We start from the raw sequence: 16,708 nt of genomic DNA, 5'->3' as shown, positions 1-16,708 counted from the left end.
TAAAAAATGAATGTAATCCTACGTGGCAAAAAAGTCAAAGATTTGTATTAGAGTCACTAATTCCGAGAATTAAAACCAACTTCTCAATGAGAATTTGGATCTATATCAACTTTTTTATAATTATAATTTGGAAATGGATATGACTCAGTATTATAACTCATTTACCTGTTATAATATAAATAAATATTTAATGATATTATATCATAAAATGAAAAATCTTAACCATGTCGTCCACGTATATTATAGCACAAACAAAATATATCACGTGCGCATACTCATACTGATGACTATCTTCAATTTTTTTATGAGTTGTGATGGGGTTCAATAAAATGACAACAAAGTATATCTCAAATAAAATAATTTTAAAAAGTGTCAAAATTAAAGTATATTTTATTTAGTGAAATAAAATAGAAAATAAATTTATTATTATTAGAGGAATACATGTTTTGGCATCAAGTATGGCATCTACTTATTTCTCAATAATTTGGACTTATAAATTTGAAATATGAGATTGACATTACCATAAGAAAATGAATGGCATGGTATTTTTGGCATCAAGTGGAAGGGAGTGCATTATTTTGGGTATTTTGGATTGTGGCATCATGGCATGCGCCACGGCACTCTCCATATCTCACCAAAAGACAGATGGCGCTCCAAAAAGAGAAACCAGTGACCGGCGACATCCATGTGCAGATATATTTAGTACAGAGAGTACAGAAAACAGTAATATAAAAAACCGTGGAGAATTTCGAAACTTGGTGGTTGTTGGGTTTGTCGTGAAGGGGTCAGACGAAGCAGCCGGGAAAGTCCCGTGCATCCACAAGCCCATCCACGACAAAATCACAACAACACGCGTTCTCCACACACTTGGCGCCATTACACGCACCCGTCCCACGCCCCCCCAACTCTCCAAATTACTTTAACAGGCTCCCCCCTCATAATTGATTCCCACGTGGTTATTCGCGTTTGTTTTTTTATCATAAATTTATTCTAAAACTATTTTAATGTGCGAGTAGGGAAATTAAACTTGAGGCGAATATAATGTTATAATCAACTCACTTAATTCACATATTTACAAAAATTCACCTTTTATGAACTAATTTTGTCAGAAATCCTATTCCAATACATACATACTAAAAACATCAATTTATTTAAAAAAAATTATGAACAATCTCGATATAATCATTTAAAGTAATTTTATGTAAAAACACATATAAGGTGCTTCTTCCCAAAATTATTTAAAATAACTAAAAAATGATTATATGAAGAAGCACATTAGACATGCTTCTCCCTAAAAGTAGTTATGCCTTATCTAGAATTATTCCTAAACGAATTAATATCAACTATTTAGATATCAATTAATGTTCTATTTTTTTTTCAATACAATTGTAATTGAAAAAAGAGATTGAACTTAAGTACTCGAGTGTAAAGATAAACACTATTAATCGACAGGAAAAGGCAAATGAAACATTATTAGCCGGTGTTCAAAAGTTTTATTTTTTTAATCAAGTTGGTGTTTAAAGTTAATACAGTACGTTAGTTTATCTAATATTACTTGTAATTTTTCTCAAAACAAATATTACTTGTAATTTCTTTTAGATAAGAAGAGTCATAAGACGGACATGTCACTATTCTGTGGGGTCCACAAAGGGCTCTGTGTGTGGTATGTACAGTCACGCAGCTGTGATTGGATATGATGAGTATAACTTTAAACACGAAAGCTCTATTAAACGGCGAGGATGAATGATTTTAGACGTGAAGTGGAGGTGAAGACAGATATTTTGTTTTAGTCTAGGGTGGTGTCATTGTGTCGACATATGAGCCTTTTGGTCCACCACGACGAGGAGGAGTCTGTGATTTTCTTGCATTAATTATTATCTCAGAAAGGAAAATAATAAAAATTTATGAAACACTGCAAAAAGAATAAAATATAACATACTAAAAGGATGGGTATTAATTAAAATTTAATTTATAAACACCGCAAAGAAAAAAAAGGCTATTACAATTCGATTAAAAATCAATTTTAGATGCCTGCAGTGTTTCAATAAGAAATGCTAGTTATCTTTTCTCTTACTTTTCTTATTCAATTTATGTTATGTGTATCACATGCACATGATTTTATATATTAATGTAAAGCAGGGGTGGAGCTATAGAGTAGGTTTGCCATGGCCATGGCCCCCCACTTAATTATTAATCTCTTGTAATATATTATAAAATATATAATATAGCAATACAATTATTGCAATTAGATTAGTGATGGCCCTCATAGTTGAAGATCAAAAACCTAGTAGAAGTGATTTTAAAATTTTGGCCCCTCCATACTAAGAATCCTAGCTTCGCCACTGATGTAAAGTACGAATGTTTTGCTTGTAAAATGGATATAAATTTTTATGTGTACATGAATAAATAAATTTATGAATGAAATACACACATAAATCTATATATTGAATACAAAATATTATATTTTGCTCGTAAAGAGAATAAAATCTTTATACATGAATGTAATGTGGAAAACATAGGTTTATATGGGAGTCATACATAAATCTATATATTTAATGCAATGTATTAATATTTTGTTTGTAAAATATTACATTAGTACGACTACGTGTATATTTTATACATATATTATAATATAAATGAATATTTAGTGATATTATTTTTTATTATTCATCTATATTATAACACGTGTACAAAATATATTACGTAATCATACTATCATAATATTCAATAATTTCTCATTTTTATGAGCTTGTGTGGAATGCACACGAAATACATGGATTTATATATAGATGGCACAAATTGAGTACAAAAGGAAAGAATGGAAAGTAATTGGCATTCCTTATGTTTCAACTAAGATTGTTCCACCACACGACAAAAACAATTTCACACAAGTTTTCTCGTGCCATCAATAACGTCTGCAGAATGAATTTAGAACATTACTTGGCAAGCTATGATTCGTCAACCAGAGAATAACCTCAGCTATATTTAGAAATCCCAAAACGCGACAAATTGAATAAAAGAACCATAACAGCAGTAACACTAAAAATAATTAAAATATCGAAAACAAAAATTACAATATAAAAAAAAGAAAGAAAAGAAGAGAAAAGCAAAAGAAAAAGGAAGAGAGGAACTGGCAGTTTTCCGAGCTTCATCTCTCCCATTATCCCATAACGATAAAGTTGAAGAAGCAACCCAAAGCTTGAAAATCACACAGAGACCATCGTGCGAGCGCACAGAGACAATCCGTACGCTCACCGGCACGCAATTCCAGACCAATATACCATGCCTTCGACTCACGACCACTCGCAGCCACTCTTAGTCGACTCAGAACAAGACCAGCCCGAGACGGCCTACGACTCGGCCGATAAGGTCCACGTGGTCGGGATCGACGAACCGGAAGACGACGACTTCAAGACGCCGCCGTTTTCATGGAAGAAGCTCTGGCTCTTCACTGGCCCTGGCTTCCTGATGAGCATCGCTTTCCTCGACCCTGGAAATTTGGAGGGCGATCTTCAGGCGGGTGCGATAGCTGGAAACTCGCTGCTGTGGCTTCTCATGTGGGCCACGGCTATGGGGCTCTTGGTTCAACTGTTGTCGGCTCGGCTCGGCGTGGCGACTGGGCGGCACTTGGCTGAGCTGTGTAGAGATGAGTACCCGACGTGGGCGAGAATGGTGCTTTGGGTGATGGCGGAGTTGGCTTTGATTGGGGCTGATATACAGGAGGTTATTGGGAGTGCGATTGCTATTAAGATTTTGAGTAATGGGGCTTTGCCGCTTTGGTCTGGGGTCGTCATAACCGCTTTGGATTGGTATTTTGAACTCTACCCTTTTGTGTTTATGGTTCGTCTTTCTTTGAATTTTCTCAGTTCTTGAAAATCTGAATTTGGGTTTTCCTTTTTGTTATGAATTTTGTTTTTTGAGCAAATTAAATTTAATGTGCAAGCAATTTCCGTGGCTTTTCTTTGATATGAGTATGTTTGATTCTTTCACAATTTTCAGAGTGCCACTGGTTTCGGCGCTTTCTGTAGTTGTGTTAAAGATTTGAAGTTCTTAGTCAGCCAGTTGACTTAGTTCAGTTTATAGAAAGATGTAGTGTTGTTTGAAATCAGGAATTTGAGAGTCTATTCAAAATGAAGGATTGAATTCTGCTTGGTTGCCTGGAAAATCCAAGATTTAAAAATATTTAATTTCTGGAAAGTGAAGCTCATTTCAACCATGCCGAATAGATTTATTAGTTCTCGCTGACTAATTTTCAGTTTTTAAGGTTCAAAAGAATAAAGTTTCTGATAGTCCAAGCTTGTAGTTTCTTTCTTTTCATGCATTGTCTTAGAACTGAACCAAATTTTTTTTCCTTGAACTTGCAACTATTTTAAAATTGATAACTCGAAAATAATTTCATTTGTTTCCTTGCTACAGTTTCATCTTTCTTTTTCTTGAAAATTATGGTGTGAGGAAGCTGGAAGCAGTGTTCGCGGTTCTGATTGCAACAATGGCACTGTCATTTGCATGGATGTTTGGGGAAGCTAAACCCAGTGGCACCGAACTTCTTATTGGTATTGGATTCTACTCCTCTATCTGTGATTTTTCTTATCAGTTATATATATAGCAATAGGTGATTCAGGCCAAAAGGGTCGTGCTACTTTGCACCTCTTCATCTAATCTACTATCATGTGGATTCCTCTTTGTAGGTATTTTGGTTCCTAAACTTAGCTCCAGAACAATAAAGCAGGCTGTTGGAGTTGTTGGTTGCATAATTATGCCCCACAATGTATTCTTGCACTCAGCTCTTGTACAATCAAGGGAGATTGATCACAGCAAGAGAGGACGAGTTCAAGAAGCTCTCAATTACTATAGCATAGAGTCCACCATTGCTCTTGTTATCTCCTTCGTTATCAACCTATTTGTTACCACTGTGTTTGCCAAGGGGTTTTATGGTACAGACCTGGCAGACAGTATAGGCCTTGTAAATGCAGGGCAGTATCTTCAAAAGAAGTATGGGGGTGGGGTGTTCCCAATTTTGTACATCTGGGGTATTGGGTTGTTAGCAGCTGGACAGAGTAGCACTATTACAGGTACCTATGCAGGGCAGTTCATTATGGGAGGTTTCTTAGACTTGAGATTGAAAAAATGGATGAGGGCTTTGATTACACGAAGCTGTGCAATCATCCCAACTATAATAGTTGCTCTTGTATTTGATACATCAGAGGACACATTAGATGTTATGAATGAGTGGCTTAATGTGCTTCAGTCAATTCAGATCCCTTTTGCACTTATTCCCCTGCTTTTCTTGGTGTCAAAGGAGCAAATCATGGGAGTTTTTAAAATTGGCCCTGTTCTCAAGGTATGTTATTTCCTTTGTTCTGCATCTAGGCCATAAAGTCCATGATGGCATTTGCATTTCAAATTTTTGTATAGATTTGAACAATAATGCCTGGTGATTTTTCTGCCTATGCAAATCAGGTAGGTTTCCCTTTATACATAACTAGCAAACCGCAAAAACAAGTGCACTGCCCCATGACTTGAGAATCTATTGCACTGATAGAATAATACGGTAACTGTCGCCGTAATCTAATTGTAAGATAAATCATGGCTCTGTGCTGCAGATTTGTTGATAGAACAGCATTTTTAGTGGACAAACGTTCAAGTGCTTCATTAATTATTCTGTAATACTTGGTTGAATGTTTTTCTTTTTCCCCCTTTACCGTTCCATGGGGTTGAGAAAAGAAAGCGTCTCACCTGCACTGAATTTCATAGTCTAGCTGAAAATAGAGTTTAGATTACTCGTTTCCCTTATGTTGATTAACTTCATTAGTGATAGGATCTATTTGATCAAGAATCAAGGAATATTCCTTTGAGGTGAATGGTTGCTTGATATCTTATTTCAGTTTCTGATTACGCTGTGGCAGTTTTCAGTTCCTTTGTTAGATAAAAGCACCTCAAATTGATTATACTATGATGTACTCAAGCTGTTCTCCCGTTTCTTTGTTTTTAAAAATTGTTCATGAGTCAGAAATAAGCAAATTATGGTTGAATTGCTCACATCTTTTTCTTTATTGTCTATGAAGATTGTTGCGTGGCTTGTGGCTGCCCTGGTGATGGTGATCAATGGTTATCTTCTGCTGGATTTCTTCTCCGCTGAAGTGAATGGGTTGCTTGTTGGCTTCATAGTGTGTGCTTTCACAGCTGGGTATCTAGGATTTATAGTTTACCTTGTTTTCCAGGGCATCGACTTTTCAAGTTGGTGCGGATCAAAGAGGTTGCAGATCCAGTGAACTGTAATCACCAATGCCAACTTCAATTGCAAGACAAATCTTGCGGTATTTAGTGTAATTGCCACAACCTCAAGGGCTGTCGGGGCTACATATACACACAACTTTTGCTGATAAGAAGCATAAGCTTAGTGTTTCTTCTGTATGATAGAACTTGTTTATTGCCTTCGTTGTATCCAGAGAACAGAGGAGGCTAGAAGGCAAACTGGTTATGCTACTGATACTTGTAGTAGCATAATGCTGTAGTTGTAACATTGTATCAAGTAAATCCTGGCAAAATGTTGGAATTAGCCTTCGACACTATGTACGGAAACCATTTATTCAAGGGTTTTTTAAGGGAGCTGATTTTTCGTTGTCTCAATTTCCATGTAGATTGTTGCACCAAATAATTACAACAAGGTATGCAACAACAAAAGAACTACCAAGCCACTAAACTAAGAGGAGAAAACAGCAAACAGATGAACACAACAAACCTAAGAGCAACTCTAGCGGCATGACAGAGCCTCAGGCTGGGAAAAAAAATGCCAAAATTCGTTTCCAGCGAGGAGCCCAAGCCCAGGCCCAAGGTGGGACCCAGCAACCTGGGCTGGCCCGAAGGCAAGGTTGGCCCGAGCTCCAGCCCTCATTTTAGTGCTGACATCAGCGCTACAGTACCGCTACAGCGCTCACGTGCTATGCTCTACAGTGCCGCTAAAGTCCACGTGTCGCGCTCTGGGCTCTCCGATCAGATTTTTTTCTCCAATTCAACGGCAACCAATTTTTGTGCAAAAAAAAAAAAGAAAAAAAAATTGAAATTTTTTAAAAAAAACAAAACAAAAAAAAACTGATTTTTTATTTTATTTTATAATCTATAAATACCCAAATTTTATCCGATTGAGATATGAATTTTATAATAAATATTAACATGTATGAACCCAAAAATTTTATCCGAAAATATTATCCAAATTAATTGTTTAGGTAAACAAATTAGTTAAAAAAAAACAAAAAAATGAATAGTAATTGCCTTTTGCCATGACAACTGGTGGAAACACACAATACTATTTGCAAGGGCAACCACTATTCACGTGAATAGTGGCTGCCCTAGTGTAATGACCCAAACCTAAAATTCATATTTAATTAGTAATTTATTATGAGGAAAGACAATTTTGCCCTTGGAATAATTTATTAATGAAAAGTTGACTTTTTGACCGAAAAGGAATTTGACAATTCGACATACACCATTACGTAGAGCACGATGAAACAGGTTCGTAGACACGAAGTGGACTCGAATCGGAGTTTTAACGAAGAAAATACGGTTAAAATATTATGAGGGGCAAAATGATAATCTGAAAAATCAGATTATTAAACCCTCATTCTCTCTCTTCCCTCAGTTTCTCTCTCCCTCTCTCTCTCTCTATTCAGCGAGCACAGCCACTCCCCCCGACAGTTTTTCTACAGCCGATTGGCTCTTGAGCCGCCGTCGCCACCACAGGCCGCCATCGGCCGCAAGAGCGGACCCAAATGAACGGCCACCACCCCCTCTTCCCCTTCCGATCGATCTCAGCCCTTGGAACCGCCGGTTTTTGCCGGAAAACGTCCAAAAACGAGCCGGTTTGCACAGATTTTACAACCGTTCGTTCTCCCTCAGTTCTCCTCCAAATTTGACGAGTAAGGTATGGATTTCTACCTATTTTCCATGCTCTAGATGATGGTTGGGTAGGATTGCATCGATTTTGAACGTAGATAATTGATTTTTGAATTGGAAATTCGGCCGATTTTCGACCTCCGTGTTTGACCACTTCCGGTCAGTTTTTGGGGTAGGTCCAAGAACAAAAGTGGTTTCAAATATGGTGTTATACCTAGGGGAGGAGTTTGGAGCCGTGATTTTGAGATTTTCCGGCTATGCGTAATCGCTTTGGACACCCAGCGCTGCCGGAGCGTTCGGCAGTGCGTGGGCGAGGGTAGTGCAATGGCATTGTGTCTTGATGCGATCCTTAGGTTGTCATGAGCGCGTAGGAATTCGAGGATCTCAATTTGGATACCGTTTGAGCCTCGAACGGATTTTCCATACGGTGCGATTTCCGGGTTCAATACTGTTGAGCTGTTGGATCATAATCTTTTTTAGATATGTTACTCTAGATAATTTCAGAATTGTGTAGGATTCAACGGATTGTGAATCGGAGTCCCAGATACTCCGAAATCGCGAACCCTAGGGCTAGGGTTTAGAAATTATGTGATTACACGAATGTGATCAATCCGACCGTCTGATCAACACCAATACTGTAAGAACCCAAACCAAAATATCTAAAAATTTAGATTTCTTTATTCTAGCCAAAAGACGATATTGCCCTCGTTTTTTTTTTAAGGGGGAAAAATTTGACTTTTTGATCGGAAAAGAATTCGGGAATTCCGTTTGCGCCGTTGCGTAGAGCACGGCGAAACGAGTCCGTAGACACGGAGTAGACCCGAATCGGAGTTTTAACGAAGAAATTACGATCAAAACATCGCGAGGGGCAAAATCGTAATTTGGACAAAGTCAGATTTTTATCCCTGTTTCTCTCTCTCCCCGCGTCATTCTCTCTCCTCTCTCCCGATTGCCCCCAGCCGCGACCTCCTCTCCTTCCAGCCGACCTAGCCGCCACCACACCGCGAACCGATCTCCGCCACCGGTCCCGTTCGAACGGCAGCTCGCCCGCCGACATTTCCCGACCAACCCCAGCCGTGCGCGCGCCGGAGCCTGGCCGGAATCAGCCATTCTTGCCGTCGGTCGTGTTCGAATTTTTCAGTTCGAATATCTCCCTCATTTCGTCACCAAATCATTCAAGTGAGGCGCCAGGAGTCCGACTAATCAGCAGGAGGGACCCTCGAGAGGTCCAGCTAGCTCGGACCATCAGTGAGTGGACTTTTCTTTCTTAAAAGGATTTTATAATTATATTTCATATTTGATCTTGAATAAGTGATTTAGTATAAACTTTATTATGCAAATGCTTGTATTTTTTTTTTATGAAAATTAGCTAAGCAACAAAATTGAGATTTTTGAGCTAAAACAGTAGCTTAGCCCAGAGTTAGCAGAATTCAAAGGATAGCAGATTTTATCAGAAACAGTGATTTTAGACCACCATGTACCCACCTTACAGTTGGTGATTACCCAGAGTTGGACCGATGTCGACGGACATCCGGTCCGATTTCAGTTAGTCAATGCACTTGACTTGCCTAACGAGTTTAGGGGACGCTCGAACCGTGAGTGCCAGGATTTGCGGCTCGGCGGACTTGGTGTCCCGAGACCTGCCAGGATTGCGGCTCGGCTGACTCTGTGTCCCCGAGACCTGCCAGGATCGCGGATCAGGCTGACTACGGTCCCCTGCATCCTGCCTGAGCGACTTGAGTGACTCTGTGTCACCGAGGACCTGCCGGCGGATCAGGCTGATCATAGTCCCCTGATTTCGCCAGTTTGCGGCTCGGGTGGGCTGCGTGGCGCCCGAGACCTGCCAGGGAATTGACGGTTATCAGGGGTACAGTTAGGTGGCAGTTTTAAAGGATTTTTAAGTTTTTAATGCAGTTACGATTTCATGCATTTTTATCAATATTTTGATACTCCGTATATGTTACTCGAATATACTGTATATATCATGTTAGCATTTATATAAATATGTTTATTTACGTTTATTGAAATGTCTCGAGTTGATTATGAGTAGATTATAATTTTATATCCCTATGTTTTTCAAACGGGGGTTATTATGTTCTCAAATGTTTTCATAAGCATTATTTTTGTCCACTCACACTTTTAACTTGTTTTTCGCCCCCAGGCCTTAGAAGAACGAAGGAAACCGCCCGGGCCATCAGCTTAGCTCCCGCCCCACCACCAAGTGTAGGATTTTGTTGTAACTCTTTGTAAATTCTGTAAATTTGTTTAGAAATGCTCTGATATCCTGTTGAACTTAAGGAACTGAGGTTGGAATGTGGTTGTTGGTTTAGTCTGGCTGTTGGTAGGTTGTTTTGAGACTTTTTGACAGGTGGAAGACTTTGGGTATGGTCAAATTACAGGGGAGACTCTGCCGAATTTTCGGCAGAAGTCGGAAGAGAATTTAATTAAAGAAAGGGTAAAAAGGTCATTTGTGTCAGACATTCACCAGGTGTCGGACACGCACAGGAGTCGGCTCGGTTTTCAAAGCGAAAATTGGGTCGGGTCCTGTCAACTTGGTATCAGAGCATAGGTTTTACTTCCTGTAGACCTTACTGTTGGTTACTGAACCCTTGTTCTTATTTCAGTTGAAAATGGGCCCGAAGCGTGGTGGTTTCCGTAGGGGGACGAGACAGTCGTCCCGAGTAAGGGGACAGGACCCCTCTCCAGAACCAAAGAACTTTCCTACCCCAGAACCGGTCCAGGAACCGGTTGAGCAGTCGTTTGTGGGAGGCCCCTCAGGGCCCGCTCCTCCTATGCCCACCGTGATGGGAGATCCAAACCTCCAGCAGACTCTAGAGCTTTTGACACAGGCCCTATCCCGGGCCGGGCAGTCTCGAGACCCGTCCTTGGGATATGCGGATCAAGCAAAAAGAATTGGGGCCACAGAATTTGACGGAGATGGTGATCCAGCTGTGGCTGAAGAATGGATTGAAAAGATGGAGCGGATCATGGAGGTAATGGCAGTCCCCCAAGATCGTAAAGTGACATTGGCCACGTTCTTCCTGACTCGGAATGCGAGATTTTGGTGGGAGTCGGTCAGAAGAAGGTATAGAGACCCAGCAGCCATCACGTGGCCAGTTTTCAGAGCGGCCTTTGATAGTCAGTACTATCCTCAGGCTTACCAGAACATGAAGATGGAGGAATTTTTGCAGTTAGAGCAGGGATCTATGACAGTACTGGAGTATGAAAAGAAGTTTAATGAGTTATCAAAGTACTGTTTGCCGCTAGTAGAAGATGAAAGCAAGAAGTGTCAGCTGTTTACCAGGGGATTGAAAGCCTCTATCAGAGATATTGTGATTAGCCAGCGGCTGACTAATTTTGGAGATCTGGTGATGTCAGCCTCATTGATTGAAAGCAGCCAAATGATGGTGAGAGCCCGAGGTGAACCTCGGAGGAGACAGTACGAGACAGGTGGTCCCAGTCAGGGGTCATCCAAAAGAGGCAGTTACAGCTCCGGATCGTCTGGTGGCCGCAGTTTTGGAGGTTTTCGATTAGGAGTTAGTTCCAGTGGAGGTTCAACCCAGAGTGGTAGTTCTGGGCGCAGATCTACGACCAGTTCAGCCAGGGGTTCCGGTAAGCAGCCATCATCTACAGCTGGCAGGATGAGAAGCCCCCAGTGTACAGTGTGCGGTAGATTTCACTCCGGGACCTGCAGACAGGGTACCACAGGGTGTTTCCACTGTGGTCAACAGGGACACTTCTTGAGAGAATGCCCACTATTGTTACAAAGTGGTGAAGCGATTGTTGCCCCACCTCGAGAGACAGGCGCACAGAGCAGAACACAGTTTGGCGGAGCCTCGTCCAGTGGCGAAGCCCAGACAAGTGTTGCTAGTAGAGGTGGTAGTCAGCAGCAGGGACGGGGTAGAAGTGCCAGAGCTACCGGCAGGGTGTATCATATGTCTCAGCAGCAGGCGCAAGCATCCCCAGACGTGGTTACAGGTACTTTATCAGTTTTTGGGACCCCTGCTAGAATTTTGATTGACCCTGGGGCTACACATTCATTCGTTACTCCTAGTTTTGCCCACAACGCTGATGTCCAACCATCGGCTTTACGGAATGAGCTAGCGATCTCTGTACCTACAGGAGAGATCTTTTATGTTGGTACAGTGTATCGCGATAGTCCGGTATTAGTGGGGGACGTGTGTTTGGAAGCAGATCTGATTCCACTAGAGATGGTGGGCTTGGATGTCATTTTGGGCATGGATTGGCTTGCTAAGCATCATGCCTCAGTGGATTGCTTCAGGAAAGAAGTAGTACTCCGTAGCCCTGGACGTCCTGAAGTAACATTTTATGGTGAGCGTAGAGTACTCCCATCTTGCCTCATTTCAGCGATGACGGCAAAGAGGTTGCTCCGAAAAGGGTGCTCAGGTTATCTAGCACATGTGGTGGATACCAGGAAGCAGGAATTAAAGTTGGAAGATATCCCGGTGGTACGAGATTTTCCAGATGTATTTCCGGATGATCTTCCTGGGTTACCTCCCCACCGAGAGATTGAGTTCATTATTGAGCTCTTCCCAGGAACGAGCCCTATATCTCAGGCACCTTACAGGATGGCCCCAGCAGAATTGAAAGAGTTAAAGGTACAGCTGCAGGAACTAGTAGATAAGGGCTTTATCCGACCCAGCTTTTCTCCTTGGGGTGCTCCAGTATTATTTGTGAAAAAGAAGGATGGTACCATGAGGTTGTGTGTTGACTACAGGCAGCTGAATAAAGTCACAGTGCGGAATAAGTATCCGCTACCCCGTATTGATGATTTATTTGATCAGTTGAGGGGTGCTAAAGTGTTTTCCAAGATTGACTTAAGATCAGGATACCATCAGTTGCGGATTAAAGAAGAAGATGTGCCTAAGACAGCTTTCCGAACCAGGTATGGGCATTATGAGTTCTTGGTGATGCCATTTGGATTGACGAATGCCCCAGCTGCATTTATGGATTTGATGAACAGAGTGTTCCGACGTTATTTGGATCGCTTTGTCATCGTATTCATAGATGATATTCTGGTGTATTCCAAGAGTCGAAAGGCACATATGAAACATTTAGAACTGGTACTGAAGACGCTGAGAAGGAAGAAATTGTTTGCTAAATTCAGTAAATGCCAGTTCTGGCTAGACAGAGTAAATTTCTTGGGACATGTGATTTCCGCGGATGGTGTTTATGTTGATCCCCAGAAGGTGGAGGCAGTAGTGAATTGGCCGCAGCCAACCAGTGTTACAGAGGTACGGAGTTTTCTGGGATTAGCTGGTTATTACCGTCGCTTTGTAGAAGGCTTTTCTACGATAGCGGCACCTCTCACCCGTCTGACAAGGAAGGGAGTTAAGTTTGAATGGTCAGATGAGTGTGAGAAAAGCTTTAATGAGCTCAAAACCAGGTTAACCACTGCTCCAGTTTTGACACTTCCAGATGACAGTGGTAACTTCGTGATTTACAGCGATGCTTCCCAGCAGGGTCTTGGATGTGTACTGATGCAGCATGGTCGGGTAATCGCTTATGCTTCTAGACAGCTGAAGAAGCATGAGTTGAACTACCCTGTGCATGATTTGGAGTTAGCAGCAGTAATATTTGCTTTGAAGATCTGGAGGCACTACCTGTACGGAGCCACCTGTCAGATTTTCACTGATCACAAGAGTTTAAAGTATTTGTTCACTCAGAAGGAGCTGAATTTGAGGCAAAGAAGATGGCTAGAGCTGATTAAAGACTATGACTGTACCATAGAGCACCATCCGGGGAGAGCCAATGTAGTAGCAGATGCACTCAGCAGAAAATCATCTGGATCAGTAGCTTATCTCCGAGGAAAGTATGTCCCATTGATGGTTGAATTGAGGAAGCTCAGAGTTGAGCTAGGCGTGGATGAGCAGGGGGCATTGTTAGCTACTCTCCAGGTGCGACCTGTATTGGTAGAACGCATAATAGCAGCTCAAGCAGAGGATCCTTTGATTTGTACTCTTCGAACAGAAGTGGAGAGTGGCACTAGAACAGATTGTTCAGTGAGGAACGATGGAGCTCTAATGGTGGGCAACAGACTGTATGTTCCTCATGATGAAGCTCTGAAGAGGGAAATTCTTGAAGAAGCCCACAACTCAGCTTTTGCCATGCATCCTGGGAGTACCAAGATGTACCACACGTTGAGGGAACATTATTGGTGGCCTTTCATGAAGAAAGAGATAGCAGAGTATGTCAGGAAGTGTCTGATCTGTCAGCAGGTGAAAGCGGAACGACAGAAACCTTCCGGCCTGTTACAGCCACTTCCAATTCCTGAGTGGAAGTGGGAGCATCTGACGATGGATTTCGTGTTCAAGCTTCCCCGAACACGAAATAAGCATGATGGAGTTTGGGTGATCGTGGATCGACTCACGAAGTCTGCTCACTTCTTACCAGTAAGAGCAAATATACTTTAAATAAGTTGGCCCAGCTCTTTATTGATGAGATAGTAAGACTTCATGGAGTACCAGTTTCGATCACTTCTGATCGAGATCCACGGTTTACCTCAAGATTTTGGACAAAGTTGCATGAAGCCTTCGGGACTCAGTTACAGTTCAGTACAGCTTTCCATCCTCAGACGGACGGTCAGTCTGAGAGAACGATTCAGACTCTGGAGGACATGTTAAGAGCTTGTGCACTGCAATTCAGAGATGACTGGGATGAAAAATTGCCACTCATGGAGTTTGCATACAATAACAGTTACCAGGCGAGTATTAAGATGTCTCCATTCGATGCTTTGTATGGAAAACAGTGTAGAACTCCATTTTACTGGGATGAAGTTGGTGAGAACCGACTGGAAGTGGCAGATGATGTTGAGCGGACGAAAGAACAGGTGAAGATAATCCGAGGAAGGCTGAAAACAGCCCAAGATAGACAGAAAAGTTATGCAGACAACAGGAGGAAAGACCTCCAGTTTGAAGTTGGAGATTGGGTATTTCTGAAGCTTTCGCCTTGGAAAGGCGTAGTAAGATTCGGGAAACGAGGGAAGCTAAGCCCTCGTTATATTGGCCCGTACGAGGTTGTGGAGCGGGTAGGCCCAGTAGCCTACAGACTTGCCTTGCCTCCAGATTTATCTCGGCTGCATGATGTGTTCCATGTCTCGATGCTTCGGAAGTACATTTCAGATCCTTCTCATGTACTGGAAGAGCAACCGATAGAGCTGCAAGAAGATTTGACTTATGTGGAGCAACCAGTACAAATTTTGGATCGGAAGATGCAAGTTTTGCGCTCGAGGGAGATCCCCCTTGTGAAAGTGCTGTGGAGGAGTCATACAGTGGAAGAGGCTACCTGGGAACCCGAGGACCAGATGCGGGAACAATACCCGTATCTCTTCGAGTAACAGGTGCGTAAATTTCGAGGACGAAATTTTCTTAAGGGGGGTAGATTGTAAGAACCCAAACCAAAATATCTAAAAATTTAGATTTCTTTATTCTAGCCAAAAGACGGTTTTGCCCTCACCTTTTTCTTAAGGGAAAAATTTGACTTTTTGATCGGAAAAGAATTTGAGAATTTCGTTTGCGCCGTTGCATAGAGCACGGCGAATTAGTCCGTAGACACGGAGTAGACCCGAATCGGAGTTTTAACGAAGAAGTTACGACCAAAACATCGCGAGGGGCAAAATTGTAATTTGGAAAAGTCAGATTTTTAACCCCTCTTTCTCTCTCTTCCGCGACAGTCTCTCTCTCTCCTCTCCCTCTCCTCCCCGTGCGAGCGACCAGCCCTCCCCTTCGTTTCAGATCGCGCCCGCCGCCAACACAGGGCACGGCAGCCCCAGCCACCGGTCCCGTCCGACGTGCCTCGACGCCGCCGTTCTTCCCTGGCCGTCGCCGACCCCAGCTCGCCGTGTCGTGGCCGGAAACTGGCGATTTTCGCCGGTTTTGCACCCAAACTTCCAGCCGCTCGTTCTCCGTCGTTCCGCCACCATTTCTTTCGAGTGAGGCGCCAGGAGTCCGGCTAACCAGCAGGAGGGACCCTCGAGAGGTCCAGCTAGCTCGGACCAGCAGTGAGTGGACTTTTCTTTCTTAAAAGGATTTTTATAATTATATTTCATATTTGATCTTGAATAAGTGATTTAGTATAAATTTTATTATGCAAATGCTGGTATTTTTATGAAAATTAGCTAAGCAACAGAATTGAGATTTTTGAGCTAAAACAGTAGCTTAGCCCGAGTTATCAGAAGTCAAAGGATAGCAGATTTTATCAGAAACAGTGATTTTTAGACCACCACGTACCCACCTTACAGTTGGTGATTACCCAGAGTTGGACCGATGTCGACGGACATCCGGTCTGATTTCAGTTAGTCAGTGCACTTGACTTGCCTCACGAGTTTCGGGGACGCTCGGACCGTGAGTGCCAGGATTTGCGGCTCGGCAGACTTGGTGTCCGAGACCTGCCAGGATTGTGGCTCGGCTGACTCTGTGTCCCCGAGACCTGCCAGGATTGCGGATCAGGCTGACTACGGTCCCCTGCATCCTGCCTGAGCGACTTGAGTGACTTGGTGTCACCGAGGACCTGCCGGCGGATCAGGCTGATCATAGTCCCCTGATTTCGCCAGTTTGCGGCTCGGGTGGACTGCGTGGCGCCCGAGCCCTGCCAGGGAATTGACGGCTATCAGGGGTACAGTTAGGTGGCAGTTTTAAAGGATTTTAAGTTTTAATGCAGTTACGATTTCATGCATTTTTATCAATATTTTGATACTCCGTATATGTTATCCGAATATACTGTGTATATCATGTTAACATTTATATAAATATGTTTATTTACACTTATTGAAATGTCTCGAGTTGATTATGAGTAG

At 42.2% G+C, this 16,708-nt stretch overlaps 1 protein-coding gene across 1 annotated transcript; it reads left to right on the top strand.

Annotated features, from left to right (window-relative positions):
- The first annotated feature begins 3,052 nt into the window (after window positions 1-3,052).
- On the top strand, window positions 3,053-6,630 carry LOC117630918 (metal transporter Nramp3-like). Its single transcript, XM_034363785.1, has 4 exons — window positions 3,053-3,809; window positions 4,417-4,553; window positions 4,689-5,341; window positions 6,066-6,630. The coding sequence occupies exons 1-4, from the start codon at window positions 3,283-3,285 to the stop codon at window positions 6,270-6,272; spliced, it is 1,524 nt and encodes a 507-aa protein (XP_034219676.1). The 5' UTR covers window positions 3,053-3,282; the 3' UTR covers window positions 6,273-6,630.
- The last annotated feature ends 10,078 nt before the right edge of the window (window positions 6,631-16,708 follow it).

Source organism: Prunus dulcis, chromosome 6, assembly GCF_902201215.1.
Source record: "Prunus dulcis chromosome 6, ALMONDv2, whole genome shotgun sequence".
Classification (NCBI taxonomy): domain Eukaryota; kingdom Viridiplantae; phylum Streptophyta; class Magnoliopsida; order Rosales; family Rosaceae; genus Prunus; species Prunus dulcis.
This window is presented reverse-complemented; position numbering and strand designations above follow the sequence as displayed.

Bases quoted from the DNA above. Each gene is read 5' to 3' on its own strand.
- LOC117630918 (XM_034363785.1), top strand. From the start codon at position 3,283: ATGCCTTCGACTCACGACCACTCGCAGCCACTCTTAGTCGACTCAGAA. The intron at 3,810-4,416 runs GTATTTTGAACT...TCCTTGCTACAG, and splicing joins GTCATAACCGCTTTGGATTG to TTTCATCTTTCTTTTTCTTG. The intron at 5,342-6,065 runs GTATGTTATTTC...TTGTCTATGAAG, and splicing joins AAATTGGCCCTGTTCTCAAG to ATTGTTGCGTGGCTTGTGGC.